At 41.2% G+C, this 22566-nt stretch overlaps 1 protein-coding gene across 5 annotated transcripts in view; it reads right to left on the minus strand.

Moving 5' to 3' along the window:
• The window catches only part of SVIL (supervillin), a 233511-nt gene that overhangs the window by 76088 nt on the left and 134857 nt on the right, over positions 1-22566 (minus strand). For all 5 annotated transcript variants that reach the window (XM_073885529.1, XM_073885531.1, XM_073885530.1 and 2 more), the window contains 3 exons: positions 17614-17671; positions 17365-17516; positions 14369-15023 (listed from right to left, as the gene is read on the minus strand). In XM_073885529.1, coding sequence (XP_073741630.1) covers positions 14369-15023; positions 17365-17516; positions 17614-17621 — 815 coding nt within the window. In that variant the 5' untranslated portion in view covers positions 17622-17671. The remainder of the gene's footprint in view (positions 1-14368; positions 15024-17364; positions 17517-17613; positions 17672-22566) is intronic.

The following is a 22566-nucleotide window of genomic DNA, read 5'->3' on the forward strand; positions in this document are numbered from 1 at the left end:
TGTTGAGTTCCTACTATGTATGAAAAACTGAACTAGGCTCTGAGAAGTAACAAAGGTGACTCATGCATCACCCCAGCCATTAAAAAACTTACACTATGGCAGGCAAGATAACATAAGATTTACACATTCATTCCTCAACACATGATCAGATATAACACAAAGTTGAATGTGATGAAGGAAATTTATGCCAGGCTGAAGATATTTTAGAACAGGCCAGAAAAACCCTGTGGTAACCACATAAGGCAGGACACAGGGGGAACAAACTACTGATGTGTATCATCTTACGATGCAGACAGAGAATGTTTACCAGCTCCAAACCATACCAACTTATTTGTAGGAGTTTTTCAAATACTATGCTAGAAACACATTTGAGCTCAAAGCAGTTTCCAAAAATAATAATAATTATAATAAAATAATCTTCATTTTCTAAAAATCATTTTAGTTCAAGTTTTAGGTTAAGCTGACAGGAAAGAACCACTCTGTAACCACTACTGTATCTTTTGCTGTGACCACTGAAATCTGTCATATTCTAGGCTTGGGTATCCCCCTGTCTTTCTACACCTGAACCTGTCAGCCCACCTGTAGTGAGCAAAAAATTCAGATGTATGGAAAGCTGTTTTATTTCCAACTATAAAAGGTCTAATTTCTCAACATTCATTTAAACCTAGGAATAGTTAGCCTACCACTTGCAGCTAAGAAAGGAGGCGATTACTCTAGCACGGGATATAGTGGGAGAAGAGGTAGAAGCAGATATATTTGCTACGGAAAACCACCAAGTTAATATAACTAATATGCCTACCTCACAAAATTATTTTAAGACTCAAATGCGTCTTGTATAATAGAATGCTTTATAAACTGTGAAGTGCTACACAACTTTCCAAACATGACTTTTATTGATAAGACTAGAACTTGGTCAGCGCCACAAAATAGATAGATAGATAAATACATACATACAATAAAAATGATCAGGGGCTTGTTTAAGAATATGTTGGGTCAGCATCTGAAAACTGACAATCATACACAGACATGGGAGGCTTGCTGTGCTCCATTTATTCATTACACCACAGGTGCAAAACTAGCCAAAAAACCAAGTAACTACGTACATGGTAGCAAATACTGAATTTTTGACATTTCGTGTACAGTACGTATGAACTTAATGAAAAAGAACTGCAAGTAGTGAAGGCATCATGCCCAGAATGTGGCAAGCCCTTTCAAATGCTCCTCCTGTCCTTCCTTTTTCAGACAATATCCTACTGTATGTCTCTGAGTTACTGCTTTTATATTGTAAAGTGATGAGATACACAGTCTTAATTCAGAAGTCATGTGATTTTAAGGAATGTGGGTCCAGCCTCAATCAGGAGGACGAGTTTTTCTTGAGTAAATTTACATCAGGAGTGTAAACTCCTGCACAGAACAGTTTTTCGCAAAGTAAGGCACTAGGATCCTTGATGTTGGCTGAGGCACTTACTTGGGTGATATTTTCTGCCATCAGAACCAGAAAAGGAGAGGGGATGAGGAGACACCTAATCTGAACTGGACACTTTCTGCTCGCAGGCTGTTCTGGGCACGCCTCACCCACGGACTTGCAGCATGCGCGCACTCCTCCGTCCTTCTTTGTCACCCGTGAGCGGCATCTGCTACAGGCGACCCCTCCCTTCACCTGGTTCAGCAGCCTTCTTGGTCTCCTCCTCCCCCCACCATCTGCACCTCTAGAGCTCAGGGTGCCCCAGATGGGCTCCTCTCCTCCTCCACGGACATTCAATGCCTTGATGTTCCCATCTGGCTTTCACTTCCACACTGACCTTCCCTTCAATTCCGACTCTTGGACTCCACTGGCCACTTGACACTTCCATTTGGATATCTGGTAGACATCTTAAGTATACATGTCCAAAAACTGAACTTTTGATTTCCCTCCAAAGTCAACTTGCACTGGAGCTTTCTCTACTTGGCAAATGGCAACTCCCTCTTCAAGTTGCCCCAGCCAAAAAAATCGAGACTCCCCTTTGATTCCTTGGTTTTTTTACACCCCACATCTAAGTTATCGGCAATTCCACTGGGGACTTTCAAAACCTAACTACTTTCCTCCCCTCTGCTGCTGTCATTCTAGTTCAAGCCACCACCATCTCTCACCCAGATTACTAAAATGACCCCTCTAATTATTCTACTTGTTTTCATCCATGCCCACCAACATTCTATTTTCAGCTTAGCAGCCAGATTGGTTATTCCTCTTTTCCATCCCTTCTATGGCTCTATACATCATTTAGAGCAAAACCCAAGGCCCTGGTGATGGGTCCTCCCTGATCTGCCCACCCCTCCTCCCCACAGCTCTAGCACGTCCTCTTCCCCTCCCCCTATCCTCCTGCCTCACCAGTGACTGGGGCCTCCTCAAAAGCCCATGCATGGAGTCCACTCAGGCCTCTGCAGATACTACTTCTGCCTGGGCCCTCCACCCCAATGGCTGCATGGCTGCCTCACTTTATGTAGGTCTCTGCTCAACTATGATCCTATCAGAGAGCCCTCCCTAACCACTCTATATCAAAAGAGCAACTGCCAATCGTTTTTCTCTCTCCCTTCAGTGAATTGCTCGAATTTTCTTCATAGCACTTACTACATCTGTCATGTTGCGTGTTTATTTGTTTGCTGTCTTTCTCACTAGGGGAGATGAGCTTCTTGAGAAAAGACTGTTGCATCAACAGCACCAAGAACAGTGTGTGGGAAAGAGCAGGTCTTGGTAATTATTTGTGGGATGGATGAACTGTTGAATGATTATCTCCACAACAACCCTCAGAGGTATACTTATACTCATTTTATAGATAAAGAAAGGAAGGCACAAAAAAAATGCATATTAACTGGCCCAGATCACAAGCTGGTAAAGAAAGGCTGGGGCTTGAACCCAAGTGTTGTAAGACCCCTGAGTCTCTATCTTCTCCAGCGCAACTGGCTTCCAATTCTGGAAAATGAATGGATAATGAATGAGCAACCCCTCCCTGGCTTGAGTGAGAAATGATGTAGTTGGGGTGCCAGTGTTCATGTGTTCTGGGGCTAAGCAAGGAAGGCACCAAGGGCGTCCTGGCCATAACCACAACCCTGACTGGATGGTGGTCTCTCGGCTCTGCCTGTTCCACCTTCAGCAGAGAGCCTGGAAATTTCCTATAAATCCTACAAAACCCAATTATCTTCTTCCTGTTTTTTTCTACAAATGCACAACGTGAAATCAAAGGAGTCTGGCAGCAAAGAGCAATCTGGCTCAGAGGGCACTCACTGCTGAGGAGGGGGTGAGGGGGGGCGTGCAGGGGCCCAGACTTGGCAAGGTGCGTGAGACCTTGTCTCCTTCCCCCACCAAAACAATCTATAGCAGAAGATAAGTGTAAGAACCAACCATCTGGAAACGAGAAAATTCACGGGAGGGAGAAACTGGGAGCAGGTGATACTGGGTGTTAAGTGGGAGTAATCAGAAATACTCTGAGGCCCAAGGGACTATTGTAGCTTGACTGGGTCTCTTGGCTGTCCCTCGTCCTCTGGCACACATAGAAAATGATAATGTGACATGACACCTACTTCACAAAACCTAATTCCCACTTTCACAGGCACTTTTCAGGCTCAACATCACAATAGCTAAATATCCACTAAACATTCATTGATAAATATTCATGTATCCGCTATGCCACAGGTGCAATGCCCACATCAGGGAAAAAAATTTTAGCATGCACACCTGACTTCCTTGCATGCTGAGTATTCACTAGGAAATCTGAAATTTAAAATCAGCTCTGTATGAACTATCTTGTAAGTTTAAATCTCAACCGCTTAAGAGGGATTTCTTCTTTGACAATATTATAAACGGTTGACATTAACATTTCTCCAATGATTTAAAAAAATAGTTTCATCAAATTCTTATAGGACTTCTTTGGAATTGACAAGAACAAAATACTCAAGGACTTTGATTTTATATATTCAAAAATCTATAACTGTAGTACAGAAAACAGATTATGGGTTTGCAGGACCTGGTGCTGGTGGCGAGGGTTGACCACAAAGGCACACAAAGGAATCTTTGGGCTGATGGAACGGTTCTGTATCTTTACGGCAGTGATAGCTACACAACCTTATATATTTGTCAAAATTCACAGAATTTCATTAACAAGGGTGAATTGTACTGTATATAAATTATACTTTAATAAAAGTATCTTAAAAACGTAAGACTTGTAAAAATTGTAATTCAGTGTCCCTTCATAATTTATTTAGACAACAGTTACAGTTGAGGAATTTACTTTGACATAGATGTTTAGTGCAGTTAATGGAATTTTTAAATTCAAATATCTCTTTTCATCCGTTAAAAGCAAAAACTATATATAAATAAATAAATAACAAAAGAAAATGTGGGCCAAACACAGTTCCACAAAATCTATTTAGGATCTTCTTCTTTCTCTCCTTCAAATTTTCTCCCCAAAGCCCAAAGAGGCTGAGAAACCTGAGTGGAGAGCAGAAAACAGCCCAGAGTGGTCACTCTGAAGTGTTGACATTGGTGGAGAATCCAAATTCTTCCTTTTGAATTAAATGCATGGCTCCCAAAATGGTGAATCAAGGTCTAAAACTGATCTGGCCAATTCACAGGCGCTCCAAAACTATGGAATATAATGGAACGTTGTAGACCAAGTTTTCCATACACTCTGACTCTGAGACTGACAGGTGGCTAAGGGATGTCCAAACTTAGATTGAAAAGTCGATCATTTCGTAAGAGTACAAAATTTATTTCTGGGGCTGAGGGGCCATTGTTTTTGGAGAAATAGTAGAATATCAGGTGCGCTTTAAAAAATAATAACAAAAAAGAGATTATATCTGAATAATGGCACATAATGCCCTAGGTTCATTTTCTTTTTTTAAATATTAAATCGATGTTGTTATTTAATGCAGTGTGCCTTAATGTTATGCTCAGCTATTTTTAATAATTAAAACTTTGTTTAAAAAAATGAACCAAGTGGGAAGGGTTGGCTTGGTACAACAGAACGAGTGGCGTGTATGATACCATTAGGTTATGGCCGCTAACTTAGGTCCTTGCAAAGAGAGTCAATGATCAATGGTAGACAGAGGCACAGCGGCGATGTAAACCTTTTCTATCTCAACTGGAGGAGTAATGGTTACATGTTTCCCAAAACTCACCAACCTGCATCCTTAAAATATGTGCATTTTGATGTGAATTATATCTCAATTAACAAATATGCCACTGTTGGATTATAAAGTAAGGATTTCTTGGGGCGCCTGGGTGGCTCAGTTGGTTAAGCATTTGACTTTTGATTTCAGCTCAGGTCATGATCTCAGGGTTGTGAGATCAAGCTCTGTTGGGCTCACACGCTGGGTGTGGAGCCTGCTTAGATTCTCTCTCCTTCTCCCTCTGCCCCTCCCAAGAAAGAAAGAAAGAAAGAAACGAAAGAAACGAAAGGAAAGAAAGGAAAGAAAGGAAAGAAAGGAAAGAAAGAAAGGAAAGAAAGGAAAGAAAGGAAAGAAAGGAAAGAAAGGAAAGAAAGAAAGAAAGAAAGAAAGAAAGAAAGAAAGAAAGAAGGAAGGAAGGAAGGAAGGAAGGAAGGAAGGAAGGAAGGAAGGAAAGGAAAGGAAAGGAAGGAGCAAGCACATAAATAGTGAGGACTTCTTGAGTAATGAAAATCTAGAAATACAGAGTCTTCTTGGAGCAGAAGCAGGATAAACATGTGAAATAACCAATTTCTTCCAGGTTCCCTCTGAACCAATCTCAGTACTAAATGCCTAAATGCTACAGCCTCAGATGAGAAAGCACAATGACAGAAGGTATGTGCCCACAGGTAGAACTATCTAGAAAAGCACTGGAGTTTGAGGAAGGTGCCATAGGGGGCCTCCCAAAGTGGCTCAAGCTTCTGGTTTCCAGCTGGATTTGGATTTTCACATCTCCCACTTGGCTTCTAACTACCCCTGCTAGAAGAACAAAGCGATCCAGGGACTTGGCTCCCTTAGTTGTGAGACTAACCTAGAATGAGCCATTCAGAACTGGAGACTGAGTTCACAAGGCCCCAAAAGCAGCCTTTTTTTTTTGCCCACATCACGACGCCCACTCATAGTTTAACAATATTTATGAGCACACTGACTCAAGATCATATCCAAGAACTCTAACCTCAGACAAAGTGGAAAGAGCCTTGTCATATGTAAGTGCTACTCAGAGCGTGTTCTGCTGATTGGTGTCCCTGGCCCATGATTGGATCAAAGACCTGCAACAGAGTGGAGATGAACAACATCACTAAGCCTACTGTTGAGTTCAGCTGACATTTTGCTCATAGCATGATGTTTTTGATCCATGATTTACATTCGGCTTCAACCCTCACAGGTTATGGGCTGATAAACGATTTGCAGACTGACTCTTTCAAGTAGCACTGTTACAGTTCGGTGGCATTTCCAAGAAAATACAGAAAACAACAGAACATTCATTCAAAAATGATGGACTGAGCCACTCGGTATGTGCTAGATGCTGGCAGTAGCAGGGAAGGAAACACGAAAATGACCAAGACAGGGCAAGTACCCTTCACGTAAGGCCTGTACTCAAGTAACGCTATCATTGAGATCATCCTTCCCAATCTTACGGATTGGCATAACACCAAATTCATGTTGCCCTGTTTGGGCCATCCTGACCAGAACTGCTAAATCTGGGTAGGTCAACCTTGTGTGCAGGCGGTGAGGCATTTGAATGTCCCTCCAAGAGGTACAGGTGAAGCTGCATTTGTGAGACACCTCACAAATTCAAGATCTCTTTCTTCTCTTCCCTCTAAGCAGAATCATCATCAACAAGAAGCCAGGTTGGTAACCTTAGGGCTCCCTATGCCAAGCCAAACTTTAGCCTTCTAACTGTGCTGGGAAAATGACCATCTGATAATGAGAAGAACAGAAAGAACAGACTGGTTTGAGAGTCTAAGCACCAGAGAATGTGTAAGAGACTCCAAAAATGATTCTAGTTTCTCTTAAGACAGGGAGAAGTTTATAAAAACTTGGAAAGGTCAAGAAAGCAGGGTAGACAGGAAAGCAGACTCTCTGGATATGTTCTCATTTGTCAACAGCTCAATTAGAAGGAGATACCCAGATGTAATCTGAGCACTGCAGAACATGGGTGGACCAGTACTATTTGTGCTATTAACAGTTCACTTCCAGTACTATACCCCAAGATTGGACCAGCCATTTTGGCAGCCACATAAAGAAATTGCTGTCAACTGAAACTCCTAGGTCTGTTTCTCATGAACTGCTATTAAATCAGGTTTCCCCAATCCTGAACTTGTACACTGATTTCCGCCCCCCAAGTAGAAGACTTTATTAAATTTCATCTTCTCAGTTTCCAACCCTAGCCCAGGTAACGTGCTCTCTTCCCTCCCATCGCCCTTCCTGCTCCATCCCTCCTTCCACTCTCTTCCTCACCATCACCAAACTTGTTTACAATCCCTCCTCCAGAAATCTGATCAGCCTATCATATCCAGATTATCTGATGAAATGCCAAACAGGACCAAGTTAATGACGAAGGCCAACTTGGAGGCACAGACTTCCTTATCTCATGCCTGGGTAACTGCAACCAACATGTCAGCAGCCTTCCTGACTGGAATCAACTCTCCTTCAGATCAACGGTCCATACTCCTCCAGAGCAATCTTTCTAAAACACAGAATCAATCATCCTTGCTTTAAAATGCTTCAGAAGCTTCCCATTATCCACAAGGCAAAGGCTAAATGCCTTGTTATGTCATCTGAGGCGCTCTATGACTGCTCCCCACCTGGCACTCAGCCTCATCCCACCCCCACCTCCTAGGTCTTCACTGGGCATTGGGTGCCTTTGTGCTGGGAGCAGCCTCCCTTCCATGGCTAGCAAACTCACCAACCACATCCTTAAGGACTTGGTTAAACTGTGACCATTTCTCCACGGAGGAAAAGTTAATACTCCATCTTGGCATTGCCCTGGCATCCAACCTTGATCTCTAGAACCTTATTTATCCTATCATGTTACAGTTATTTCCTACACTTTTTTTTTTTTTTTTAAATACAGCCAGCTACGAGCACAGTGCCTCGCACACAGGAGACCCAATATAATTTTCTTCAATGATTAGCCAAACTATCTCAGAGCTAAAATTAATCCATAAATCAATACCTATGAGGTATGCAGAGATACTTGGATTCTCACTGTGTTTGACCTCTCCTAAATTACAAGTTTTCATTTTGCTTATAAGGGCCAAGTTTTCAAGGACCTTATATAAATCCACATAAACTGTTTCTCTAATACCTCTAGTCGTTCCTAAAAATCTCTAACCTTCAAAGGGCAAAACCAGCAAACTCTCTTCTCCAGTGTGTTGGATAATAGAACTGACATAAATAATGGGGGAGCAGAGAACAATGGGAAGAACAGGCAGATGCAGGGAACTTGACTGAATGAATGAATGAATGGATGATGGACGATGGTCTCAACGTTGTCAAAGTAGCCACATGGTCTTAATTCAATTCTTTAATCTTTAGTTTTTTCACATATAAAATCAATTTTTAAATAATCTCCAGGATTACTTTTGTTTCTAAGAATTCAAAATTCTTTAACATTGAGTATCTATTCTTGCGAGGGCTTGGGGTGAGCCAGCTCCCCATAGGGCAGAGGCCACTCCCCTGGGAGAGGGCTACAGGGTCACTGGGGACAAGCGAACCGTGAGAGGTTGACCTTCAGTATGACAGAACTTTCTTATGATGTGGCAACTGGTTAGCAGAGAATTACATTACCAGGAAACAAGAACTCAACCCTAAGTTGTCATAGAGGTTGGGAGTTGCTCTTGGTCTGTATCCCTTAAGTCTGTAATGACAGGCTTTAACTCCCTGTAACTCCTAAGAGTCAACATACTAAAAAGTACTTCCTGCTGCTACAGTGAAGTCAAATCCAGCCCAGCAGAATTAGCTTCACCCTGTGGGGGTCCAGCTCTAATTATAAAACAGTATTCAGCCGAAGAAGAATGGTTATTAACTTAGGTGTCTCATTAAAATGAACAGTTTATATGCTCCAAGTTGCTTGTTTGGGAGAAGTGCTAATGACTGCTTTGTGGGTCTGCGCAGGCGTGCAAACGTGCAAGGGCACACGCACACGGCAGAATTCTGCCCTTACAACCTGGCAGATGTCTGAATTTTAGGACATACTAGCTAGGGTTCTGGGTGATCTATTCATATTTAATTCAATGAAGAGAAATTGATACTTGCCATTGAGAACAGAAGAAAAAGAAAAAAAAAACCATGGGAATGAGTTAACCATATTTTAACAGTCAAAAGCTAGTAGAGCAGGGTGAAAAGATGTTTGGGGTAGAGGGGCTAAAAGGTGAAAAGAGTTCCATCCCATTTCGAGATCTGTGAGAGTACCCAGAAGTCTCTTCTTTAGAGACCTAGGTCTTAGAGATCTAGGTTTTCCTGGACACCTGCCCTGACCTGGATCCTGTGTTAGGAACACTCCTGCTCAGGGCGGAAGGACAGGGGCTGAGACAGGAATGCCTACAGCCTGAGGCTGCTTTCTCCCTCCCTATCACTCCCTTGTGGACATTTCTATCAGGCAGGTTAACAGACGTTTGACAAGGAAAACAATGAGCTTGAGGCTCTGAAGACAGTTTTTAGGCTGAACCTCTCCCTGGGAGCTGAGCAAAATACAATCAGTGACAAACTACAAGGGCCTAGCTTAAGCCCCTTTCCTTCTCAGTTGGCTGACTCTGCTTGTTAGGTCTCAGAAAATGCCCACCGTGGAGGCTGCCCCGGGCTATCTTCCTGAGCCAATCCACAGGTCTCCTGTCACTAGAGCCCGGTCCAAAGCAACACTGACCAATGGCAGCTCTCCAGGGGTCAAATTTCAGGGACAGCTCTACATACCATATTCATTTTCTAAAGATACAATTTGCTAAGTGGGAGAAGGAGGGGCGGGGACAGAAGTGGAGTCATGAAACAAACGGGGGTTTTCTAGAGTGGATCACCACTGGGAAATAAGGTATAATTTTCTTCTTTGCCCAATACACAGGTCACTGAGAACAGGGAGTCACAGTGTCCAGAGACACTCAGGAAAACAACAGGTGTGGGGCTCAGGTGGTGAGTTTCTGTTACTCACAGAAGTAACAAATATGGTGCATTTCTTTTATTTTTATTAACTAAGAAATACAAATTCAGCATTCAGGATTTCTATTAGTAACAGGAGCTCAGATTTTTTAAAAATTTGAATAATCCAGGCGCCTGGGTGGCTCAGTCCTTAAGCATCTGCCTTCGGCTCAGGTCATGATCCCAGGGTCCTGGGATCAAGCCCCACATTGGGCTCCCTGCTTCGAGGGGAGCCTGCTTCTCCCTCTCCCACTCCCCCTGCTTGTGTTCCCTCTCTCACTGTCTCGCTGTCAAATAAATAAATAAGTACATAAATAAATAAATAAATACATAAATAAAGACTTTAAACAAATTTTTGAATAATCCACAGGCCCCAGATCCTTTTGAATTTTATTCTAAAATTCACAATGGCTGAATTAACAAAGAATGGTTCCTATCAGCAAAACTCCCTCTCTAGAAAACACAATTCTGAAATGCAAAATTGAAGGGGCTTGGCAGGATTGGGGAACGGGGATTAGGAGGTGTCTTAGGCTCTATTCTGTGAATATATATATTCTCCATTTGTTTCAGAATGATGTGTTTACCTGAACTCCCTGGCAGCTATAGGATTTCTGAGCTAAAGACCCTGTGACATATGTATTTTCTTAATCATATAAATGTTCAAATGAACATTAAATAATTCTAATAAATTTAAACTTAATGCTCAGCCCTCAAGACTGTTGAGCTTAGAATGCTCTTAACTGTATAATGACTATTCCGTTTGTACATGTGTTAGTGTATATGAATACATACAAAAACTGTGCATTTGACGTCTGGTTCATAGTTGAATTTTTAGGATACCATAGGAAGTCTTTTTTTTTTTTTTTTTAAAGATTTTATTTATTTATTTGACAGAGAGATAGACAGAGCCAGAGAGCACAAGCGGAGAGAATGGCAGAGGGAGAGGGAGAAGGAGGCTCTGCACTGAGCAGGGAGCCCGATGTGGGGCTGATCCCAGGCCCCTGGGATCATGACCTGAGCTGAAGGCAGACGCTTAACTATCTGAGCCACCCAGGTGCCCCAAGGAAGTCTTTGATGGTATATTCGTGAGTGACACATTCATATTTAATTAATGAAGAAAAAACCAGCCTCTTGCTAGTGAGCACAAAATAAAATGATGAAATGGGAATGAGTTAATTCAGAGATTAATAGCTTCAATACTTGGCAGAGCTAGGTGATGAGAGAGGTATAGCAGTGAGAAAAATATTCCATCTCAATGCTAGGGTACATCCACAAATACATGTGGTATAAAATAATTTCATTATCTATAGACAGTTTTTTTGGTTACTCCTTAATCTCCCTAAACTTTTCTGTTACTTATTTCCATATTGGATGACACTGCATTTTCATTTATGGTTATTCAGACACTGAGATTTCTTTGGTTATTGTTATAATTCACAAAGTATGTTTTGTCTTTCTTCCTCCCAAATGGAAATCAGACAACAATGGCTTTCTGACACCCAAATTTCCTGGCTCTAGAGAAAGGATATCTATGCAGAATATTAATCCATTTAAATCCATCTTTGTAAGATGAATTGCTGTAGTCATTACAAAATAAATCTTTTTTTTTTTTTTTTTTTTACAATACAGTGCTATATTAGTTTCAGGTATACAATATAGTGATTCAACAATTCCATACATTACTCAGTGCTCATCATAAGTGTGCTCTTTAATTCCCGTCACCTGTTTCACCCATCCCCCCATGCATCCCCCCCCCAAACATCAGTTTGTTCTCTATAGTCTCTATAGTTAAGAGTCTGTTTCTCGGTTTGCCCGTCCCCTCTCTTTTTTTCTTTGCTCTTTTGTTTTGTTTCTTAAGTTCCACATATGGTATTTGTCTTTCTCTGACTTATTTCATTCTACTCTCTAGGTCCATCCATGTTGTTGCAAATTGTAAGATTTCATTCCTTTTTTATGGCTGAATAGCATTCCACTATATATAAACATATATATATGTATATATGTATATACATATATATATATATATATATACACACACACACACACACATACACACACACCATTTTCTTTATCCATTCTTCTATCAGTGGACACTTGGGCTGCTTCCATAATCTGGCTATTGTAAATAATGCTGCTCTAAATGTAGGGGTGTATGCATCCCTTTTGAGTGTTTTTGTATTTTTGGGGTAAATGCCTAGTGCAATTATTGGACTGTAGGGTATTTTTAACTTTTTGAAGAACCTCCATGCTGTTTATTCTATCTTTATTTATCTTTTAATGTCATACTTGTCACACATTATGTTCCATCCTTTGTAATGTAAATATATCTCAGTATTTTCCTAATACATATATGAAATGATTTGTGTTTCTCTGCCTCTAAATCATAGAATTGCATGCCTTGAATGGTTTTAAAAAAAAGCACGTGACTTTTTTAAATTAAAAAAATACATAAATAAAGCATGTGTCTCCTCAAGAATTCCTTTACAATTTCTTAGTTCTTTTAATCCCCTCTTTGTGAAAGTCAAGTGCTCAGAGGCTGAGGTTAGGCTTATGGAAACTTCCAAGTAATATGCTTCTTCAAATAATTGAGAAAGAAATACCTCTTAAAATTTCATGTTATAGACATTTTTAATATTAAGATTTTAATTCACACAAAACTATTAAGTATCCTATCTTTTTACCTGGAGCACTCAACCAAGTTTTAGTTATTATTACAACTGATTCAGGATCTCACTGAGGATCTATTATATGTGATCCAGATGACTAACCTGGATGCCATGTTAACAACTCAAGTTTTCATAATATGGTAATCAGAAATTAGACTCTGAATTTTCTTTAGACACATGTAGTTGTAAATATCTAATTTCCTTTCTAAATTGGACTGTCAGCTTTCTTTGCCCTGTTTACAAAGCACATGAAGAGTTTGCTTTGATAGAGACTAAGGCAAGAACACTTTTTCTACTATGAAATGCAGGTTTCCCAAACAACAAACTTTCATTTCAAAATAAGAGACAACAGGTCACAGTCCCAAAATTTCAAAAAGTCCAAGGGCTAAAACAAAGGCCCTCAGAACCCCATATCAGGTTTTACAGTACTTAATTCTCTAAGATGCTAACATCTCTAAATATTTTAGTGTGAATGATCAACTAAGTAGGGACAGGTCTTTGACTCAATAAACTTCAATAAGTAAAATGATCTGTTTTAGTTATATTATTGCCACCTAAAGAGGACCACATTTACTGCTCTGTCCTACTGTGAAATAAATAGGAGTATTTCCCAATACTTTTTCTTTCCTTTTTTTTTTTTCCCCAGAATAAATTTGCTTGATCCTCACCTCTCCTCATTTCACCTGAGAAGCTAATGCCTATTTGGACTGAAAATACTTAGGAGTCTACCTAGACAACTGCCCCAAACTTTAAAGTAGGATGTTTAAGTAAAGTGCATTTTGAATATGGTCATCACACTTACTGATTTTAAATATTTAAATCTTAAATTTAAATATTTAAATTTAATTTAAAATCAAAAAATATTTTAAATTTAGAAATTTAAAAATAATTTTAAATTAAGAAATTTAAAATTTTATTTTAAATTTAGAAATTTAAATTTAGAAATTTAAATTTAAATTAAATTTAGAAATTTAAGTTTAGGAACAAATATTCTCTTCTGGCACTTGAGTTTCTGATTTTATACCTTTTCTGATTTTCCCAAATGAGAGCTATTGTCTTTGTGTATGACAATTCCTTTTAATGACTGATCTTTTTAATGAGGTGCTCTTCTATACAGCTGTTTTCTCAGCATGTTGATATAGTTGCATAGCTATACGTTAAGGTTATATTCAGGGTATATTACAGTCATATTTCATATCCTAAACTGAGACCCTTCCACTGTGTTAGTGGTGGTCCTGCTTTGTGATTTTAAATGACAGCAACAAAACCAATCACTAAGAAGTCGGGTATAATTAGAGAGAAACACATAAAGAAAGAGACAATTATTAAAGGCATATAAGAAACACATAAAAAGAAGGGTCCTGAAGTGAGGCTCCCATGAAAGTGTCCCCATGACACCTGTTCAGCTTATCATTTTTTAAAAAGAAGAGGCTGAAGCTTCCTGCTTAGGCAGAACCTGTTTTGATATTGTAGAAATTTTACAAACCCTATCTCACCTCTTTCTGCCACCTGTGGAACCCTCCACAAAATGCCAAGGATACCCAGACCCTGACCAGGGGAGGCAAAGCAGAGATGGTGACGCGGCCCTGCGTGGGCTGAACGCTTACCTGGCTCGGGCCTCAGAAGGAAGTGGCAGGTCGCCAGCCGAGTGGCTCGGGGAGGCGGGTGGCCGAGGCGAGGAGAGGGACACGCTGTGCATTTGCTTTGGGGATCTTGGCACTTCACTGAAGGTGCAGTCTCGCCCGGGGAACGGGAAGGATGAGGAACTCTCCACCGTGGGGGCCAGGTCACGGGCCGGCCCGGTGGCGCTGGGCTCCTGACCCCGTCTTTGGTTTTCCACGTTGAGCAGCACCTCGGTGTCGGAAAGACCGTGGCCCCCAGGGAGGGCATAGTCTTTGGCTTCGACCACGCAGGGCCTGGAGTACAGAGAGCTCGAATCTTTGCCTGGCTCGGGCTGTCGGTCACCTTTCCCTCCCCTCTTGTCAACAGCATCAGCATCCTTCCTGGACTTGGCGTATCGGGAGGGCGATTCCGAGTCCGCTTCGGAATCCAGTGCTATCCCGTATTTCTCGGCCAGCTGCCGTCTCCTTTCCGCTTTGTACCGTGCGATTCTCTCAGCTTTGGACTCCAGAGCCTGGGTGTCCATGAGGCCTGAGCTGCAGGAGGAGTCAGCATGGACGCCTGAGGTTTCGGTGCAGAGTTTGGAGCGGGTCTGCTTTTCCACCGAGGAATCCGAAGTGTCTTCCTCTTCATTGGACCGGCCTGCAAGGGGACCACACAACAGAGTTCAAGGGCAGACGCACATTTACCGCGCTCTGTTCTGTGCACAGCGCGCACCTGCACGCCCGGGCTGCGGAGGACCCACTTCTCACACAGGTGTACCTAGCCACAGCGACCACCCAGGCCGCAAGAAGCGCGAGACCCACCGTGAAATCTGCTAGCCCTCCAGGCTCCGCAAGCCACCTACCGCACCGCCCCCACGGAAGCTCAGCTCCTCACTCCCAGCTGGCCGCCTCTTATTTATTTACCTTTCTGTTTTTGAGCTTAATATTTCATGTGCGAGGCCAGAGAATGAGTTCAGAGTCCTCTAGAAAAGATAACAGATATCTAAGCCACTGTAACTTGACAAGTGACAGACTGTGGTTTCACAGGATCTGATAATAACCAGAACGGCAATGGGCCGTATCAGCAAGTATCAGGTTCTTTATGTGTGTTGCTTTTTTTTTTTTTTTTAACAGAAGTGGATTTTTCCAATTGTAGCACACATGCTTGATACAGAAAATGTCTAACATGAAAACATAGGAAGGTAAAACTCCACCAGTAATCACTAATATATAATAATCAATAATAAATTGATAATTGGTCAAACGTAATAGGTATTCCATAACTAATTTAACCATTCTCATATTCCTGAGCATTTATATTGTTTCTAACACTATTTTTCATTGTTTCTAACTTTTAATCAGTCTGATTTTCTGACTATTATCACAACAGATAAAGGTATAATTGCTTTAACAAAAAGCAACAAAAAGACTTGCTAGATTGTCAAGTTGATTTCTATAAAGTTTGCATCAATTTACACTTGAATCTGCAATATATGTTCACTTGCAAACAGTAAGTGTTCATTTTAAAAATTTCCTTTGATTACTAGAAAAAGAGAATATGTGCATTTTTCACTTATATATTAGCCATTTGTATTACTTTTTTCTTCTCTGGAATATCTGATCAAGCTTATTTAAGCTCTATATCCTATTGATTCATAGTGTCATTTTTACTGGTTTGCATGCATTTTTATAAGACCATGAACCTTAATCTTATTCATGAATATTTCAAATTTGTTTAATATTCTGTGACGTACATGTGTAAGATTTTCTTCGGAGTATAGATGTGAATTGTTATGTAGTCAAGTCAATTGACCTAGGCATTTGTGATTTCTCCAGCTGTTTCTGCATCTTGAAAGTCCTTTTCTATTCAATTTGAATGAAATATTCACCTATGTTTTCATGTTTTTAATTATTTTCTTAAAATTAATCATGTGATTAATTGGGACTTATTTTTGTGTTTCGTATATGTCCCCTCTCCCACTGCACAATAACCATTTTATTAAGTAAGTCTTCCCTTTCTCATGAATATGTGATGCTTAAATTATCATATAATATATAGATACACATTTTACATACATGAGGGTTTATTTCTGGCTATAAATTTTGGTACTCTGTCTGTTCTTGATTCTTCATGTAATTTTAAAAACTCTTAATTCTCTAGTTTTCTGGCCACAGAAGATCAGGAACTCTAGATAAGTGACATGATCACATCACAAAGTGAGATCGACAGCCAATCTCTGAGGAAGAAACTAGAAAACACTGGCCATAAAAAGTAGCAGCACGGAGCTGCAGAGCCAGGGACGGGGTTGGGAGAGCAGCCCCGTATGGGTCATCCTCTTCCAAGGTCAAGTTGAATATTTGATATTCCTAATGTTGACAGTTATCAAAAACAAAAAAAGTTATGTTTGAAATATGGTTTAATATGAAATAAATATGCAATATTTTAAGTGACATGTAAATAATTTACATTCAAATAACTTAAATAGAATGTTTGTTGCATTAACACATAGACTAAGAGCCCTAACCACTCAAGGTCCAGATTTACTTTTAATGCTCCCTGCTGCGAGCAGCCGGGCCCTGTGCTGGGCACCTGGGTATTCTGTTTAAAGGAGTCTCATTCAGTCCTCTAGTGAACTCTTACTGAGGATCTCAGACAGCAGGTCCTGTGCCAGTGCCCAGAAGGTGCCAAGAGGGAGACACAGTTCCTGCCCTTTAGGGGTCCCAGGCTGGGGAGTGGGGGAATGAAATGACGTCATCAGTTTCCCATCAGTGTGCCAAGAGGAATAATTTCTTACTGCTCTGATACCAGAGGACCACGCCTAGGAGGCGGGGCATCTGCATCATTGCAGCTTTTCACAAATAACATGTATTCAATAAGTACATCTACACAATTCCCGTTTGTGGAATATCTCATTTCCCAATGCCACTGGATAAAAAAGGCTGCGTGGACCCTGTTGGGCAGACTGTGTGATGGTAGGCGACCAGGCAAGCATGCTCACCGGTGTGGGGGCTGGCCGGGTCTGTGGCTCGCATGTATCTGGGCGTGTCTTCCTCCAGCAGGCGATGAGTCACTAACCCCGTGCAGCTCGGCAAGAGGATGGGCTGCGAGTCTGTTTCGATTCCTTCAAGGCGCCTGGCAATTCTTTCTTTTCTGTGCAGGACACCAAAAACAATCAATTCTCAGGAAAAAGTGAATACTGCTTCACCAAGCGCTTCTACTTTCTAACTAGGTACAATCCATTTCTTACCTTTTCATTTCTAAAAATTCTTTCTTCTTTGGTTCAAAGATTTTTCTTAATTCTGCAACTAAAATAAAACAGAGAAGAATAAAAAGATACTCCAGATTTCAGTAGTCATGCATTCATTCTACTCATTCATGACACGTATATTTACTGAACTTATGTTTCTGTTCTTGGCTCCCGTGCAGCAGAGATACACAAAACTGGTGCAGTTCCTGTTTTCCTGGAGACTGTCTTCTAGTATGAGAGGGCAGATGCCACATGGGAAGCATGTATACACACACACACACACACACACACACACACACACACACACACACGCATGCACACATCACAGGCTGCACTAAGAAGTAAGGGATGGATTAACAGGAATGAGTTCTGTTTCATCCAGGGGAGTCAGAGGAGGCCTGAACATTAAGATCTCTCCAGCCAGCAGATATCTCACTAGATGTTTTGATTGTTACTGGGTTCAATAAAGTATTCCAAGCTTTTCATCATGAAAAACTTCTAACGTCTGCAAAAGTAGAGACAAGCACTAGAACCTCCACACACTCATCAGCAAGCTACAACCACCGTGTCTCCCCACACTCCTATTTCACACTATCATTTGAGCCTGTAAAAATCTGTAACCAGCTGATTGTGTTTCCAGCCATCCCTAATGGAGCATACAGCCATTTACTGCAGTTTAGGTTAACACAGTTCCTAAGCCTCCCTTTACTGGCTTTTGCTGGAAGGAAACGTTAACATTTGTTTCCTTGCTATAATTTGGGTGGATGATGGATAAAGTAACAACCCTAATTCTCCTGGCAACACTGGATGAGCAGACAAATGTTCTGCTGAGGTTGGGAGGGTCTCATGTGATACAGACTATAAGGATATCACTGAGGGGCCAAATAATTGTGTCTTTGGAGAAATGGCCCAATTTGGCGGAAAATAAAGGTCTCTCTTCTCACCTCTTGCTCAGTCACATGAATTTATAAAGGCTCATCTGAGTGGCTCCTGTTGAGGACCTGGGAATACCAGGGAGAGGTGTCGCTGACAGCCCTGGGGGCCCATGGAACTTTGAAAGGCTGAGTCAAAGAAGAAACTCAACGGAGGCATACTAGAATGCCGGAATATTTTTAATTTTCTTTTTTGTTCCCCTTAAGATTCATTCATTTATTTATTTGACAGAGAGAGAGAGAGAGAGAGAGAGAGAGAGAAAGAGGACCCAAGCAGGGGGAGCAGCAGGCAGAGGGAGAGGGAGAAGCTCAGATTTCTTTTTTGTAAGTATTTGTTTTTTTAAGATTTTATTTATTTACTTGAGAGAGAGACAGCAGAGGGTGAGGGAGAAGCACACCCCCACTGAGCAGGGAGCCCGATGCAGAACTCGATCCCAGGACCCTGGGAACATGACGTGAGCTGAAGGTAGACGCTTAACAACTGAACCACCCAGGTGCCCCTCTTTTAATTTTCTTTTTTGTTTTAAAGTAAACTCTACATCTTGGGGCGCCTGGATGGCTCATTTGGTTAAGGGTCCAGCTCTTGATTTTGGCTTAGGTCATGATCTCAGGGTTGTAAGATCCGGCTCTACATTGGGCTCCAACTGAGCATGGAGCCTGCTTAAAATTCTCTCTCTCCTTCTCCCTCTGCCTCTGCCCCTTCTTTTCCCCACTCTCTAAAATAATAATAACAATAAAACAAATAAACTCTATGTCCAACGTGGGGCTCAAACTCATGAGCTTGAGAATGAGAGTCACATGCTCTACTGACTGAGCCAGCCAGGCGCCCCTGAATTCTGGAATTTAACTTTCAATTGCTTTCATTTCTTTTTTTTTTAAAAAAGATTTTATTTATTTATCTGAGAGAGAGAGAGAGAGCACATGAGAGGGGGGAGGGTCAGAGGGAGAAGCAGACTCCCCACCGAGTGGGGAGCCCGATGCGGGACTCGATCCCTGGATTCCAGGATCATGACCCAAGCCAAAGGCAGTCGCTTAACCAACTGAGCCACCCAGGTGCCCTATTTTTTATTTTTTTAAAGTTGTCATTTTTGTAATGATTCAGAGCTACACACACACACACACACACACACACACACACACACACCTCTTTCACACTGCCCTTTGTCTTCGGAGATACAAGCCTTGTTTTTATTTATTTTTAAATGATAGCTGCCTTACAATTTTAGTTAGATTGACTTCTGTTAAGATGGTTATACACAACTAATGAATCATTGAACACTACACCAAAAACTAATGATGTACTATAGGTTGGCTAATTGAATTAAAAAAAAAAAAAAGTTGGCTTCAAAAAAGTCTCTCCCTCAGTTGGCTTTCCCAGGAACCAGAGTAGCTGGAAGCAGAGGTGTGCTTGCTCTGCACTGTCAATTATGTTCCTATTTGGAAGACAAGGGTATAATGGTAATGGTGCATCCTGCCATGATGCCTTTTGAGGAAGCTTAACTAATAATAGCTTCCCAGTTAACCAGTTAGCTCCAGCAAGATTATGGTGATAAAACTTCAATGACTGGTAGTGCGTATTTTGAAAATATTTTCAAGGATGATATAAACCAAGGAGTATCAGTTAATTATTTAACCCCCCAAAAGAGCAAGGGGCCATATTTTTCATAAGATTGCTCCAGAAGCTACTGAAACCAAATTAATTCCAAGTGCTCTGAAAGGTAGGTTTCAGACTCAATGTGTCAAACTCGTAACTGAGAAACACTATATTACTAGGGTCTTACGGAGCGTAACACCACAGACCTTTCCTCCACCCAAATTATTTCAACTAGGTATGCTATGGTCTAAATGTTCATGTCCCACCCAAATTCATATGTTGAAGTCTTAATCCCCAAAGTGATGATATTAGGAGGTGGGACCTTTGGGTGATGATTGGCTCTTCCCTCAGGAGTAGGATTAGTGTCCTTATAGAAGAGGCCCCACAGGGTGCTCCCTCCCCCCTCCTACGTGAGGCACAGTGAGAACCTGGCAGTCTGCAAGCCATAACAGGGTTCTCACCAGAACCCAACCATGCTGGATCCCTGATCTAGCCTCCAGAACTAGGAGCAATACATTTTTGCTCTTTAAAAGCCACCCAGTCTATAGTATTTTCGTATAGCAGCCTAAATGGACTAAGACAAGGATAAAAATAGTAATTTTATGCACAGAGTGTCCTATAACTTCTATTGGACAAAGTTAAGATACACTTTTTCATCCTAATTTGAGACTGAAAATCACTTCTAGGGCGCCTGGGTGGCTCAGATGGTTAAGCGTCTGCCTTCGGCTCAGGTCATGATCCCAGGGTCCTGGGATCGAGTCCCGCATTGGGCTCCCTGCTCTTGGGAGCCTGCTTCTCCCTCTGCCTCTCTCTCTCTCTCTCTCTCTCTCTCTGTCTCTCATGAATAAATAAATAATCTTTTAAAAAAATGAAAATCACTTCTATTTTGTTAAATTTTTAATTTTTAAATTTTTCTATAGAAATTATGTAACTAAAGACATCAACAAAAAAAGATTCCAGCAGTACAGTGAAAAAGCTAAGTAACAAATTTTCCTGGCATTCTTTATTTCCCATATTCTAGAAGCAATGATCAACTAGCTGGTAGGCTATGCAAATGCCCATAACAAAACTATACTTCTCCTTCTGCCATTACCTACTTGTTTCAATATTCTGTAAATACTAAGATAATATAAGAAGGGAACAGGCTAATGGTCAGAACAGTCATTCATCCCAGGAACTGAACCCCAAGAAGCCTGGGGCAATGGGAAAAAGGTGGGCAGGGGGTTTAGCCAAGTTATCCTACTGTCCATGGTGATCTCCGTCCTTTTCTGGACAGAACAGGGTGGGCAGCCCACTAGTGAATGCTGTAAGTCTCACTGCTGTCAGTCTGAGGATAGCATTTAGCAGATGTTCAGGTACACCTCCTCAGGGTCACACACTCATCAGCTGGCTCTGGAACAGATCACAGATCACCATGGGGTGCTAATGGCCTTTTGAGTGAAAAATTTCTTTGAGTCCTGCACCTCAGGATGTTAAGTATCCTTCGCTCCCCTACCAAATGCCTAAACATCACCAGTTGCCATGACGCAAAAATGCTCCCACTTGTTTCCAAAGCCCCCTGCGGATGTTACTGTCCGGGATTGAGAAGCACCGATCCCAGGACAAAGATTCAAATAAGCAGCCAGGCCCCTGGATGCCTGTGCTCTAGGTTATCCCAATGACAGACACCACTAGCCAGGACTGCATTCTTTTCAACCACACCTAGATTCAAACTCAAAACCATTTCAAGCCTATAAGCTATAGTCCTCTCCAATTATTTACTGAGGAGTGAAATGAAGTCATAAATCAAACCAGACTTTAAACGTATCAGCAAGCTAGGGGCACTTTGGCTCAGTTGGTCAAGCACCCGACTCTTGATCTTGGGCTGGTGAGTTCGAGCCCCACGCTGGGTGTAGAGATTACTTTAAAATTAAATAAATAAATGTATCAGCAATCTTATTGATTCTTAGTGGAAATCCATAGTGAATCTTTTAGAAAAAAAAATCCCTTAAGCAAACAAATTACCTCTCAGTCTATTCTTTGTAACAAATCTATTTTTCAGTTACCAAGATTTGCTTCAGTCCTATGGACATGAGATTACAGGGGAAAGAAATGATGTAGAAGACAAAAGAAGTAATAGAGAAGCTTCCTTTCCCAAGACTATAATTTAAAAGTAAAATTAGTAAAGCAAACATGCAATAGAATTACTCTAGTATATCTATTCCATGGGAAAATACTTCAGTTGCAGGAAAGAGAAAAGGTTTTATTCGAATTGCTGATGTGTTGTGCATACTTTTTCTGACCCTCTCCAGGAAAAAAACAAAAAACAAAAAAACAAAAAACAACCTCTTTTGGGCTCTTGCAGTCCTCATTAGGCCCTCTGGTTGGAATTTTTGGTCAGGTTTATTATAAAGCATTAAAAAAGAGCTAATACTAAGAAATCACAGA

The sequence above is a fragment of the Callorhinus ursinus genome, unplaced genomic scaffold (genome assembly GCF_003265705.2).
Source record: "Callorhinus ursinus isolate GAN/ISIS: 27379988/994484 unplaced genomic scaffold, GSC_fseal_2.0 scaffold62, whole genome shotgun sequence".
In the NCBI taxonomy this organism is placed as follows: Eukaryota; Metazoa; Chordata; class Mammalia; order Carnivora; family Otariidae; genus Callorhinus; species Callorhinus ursinus.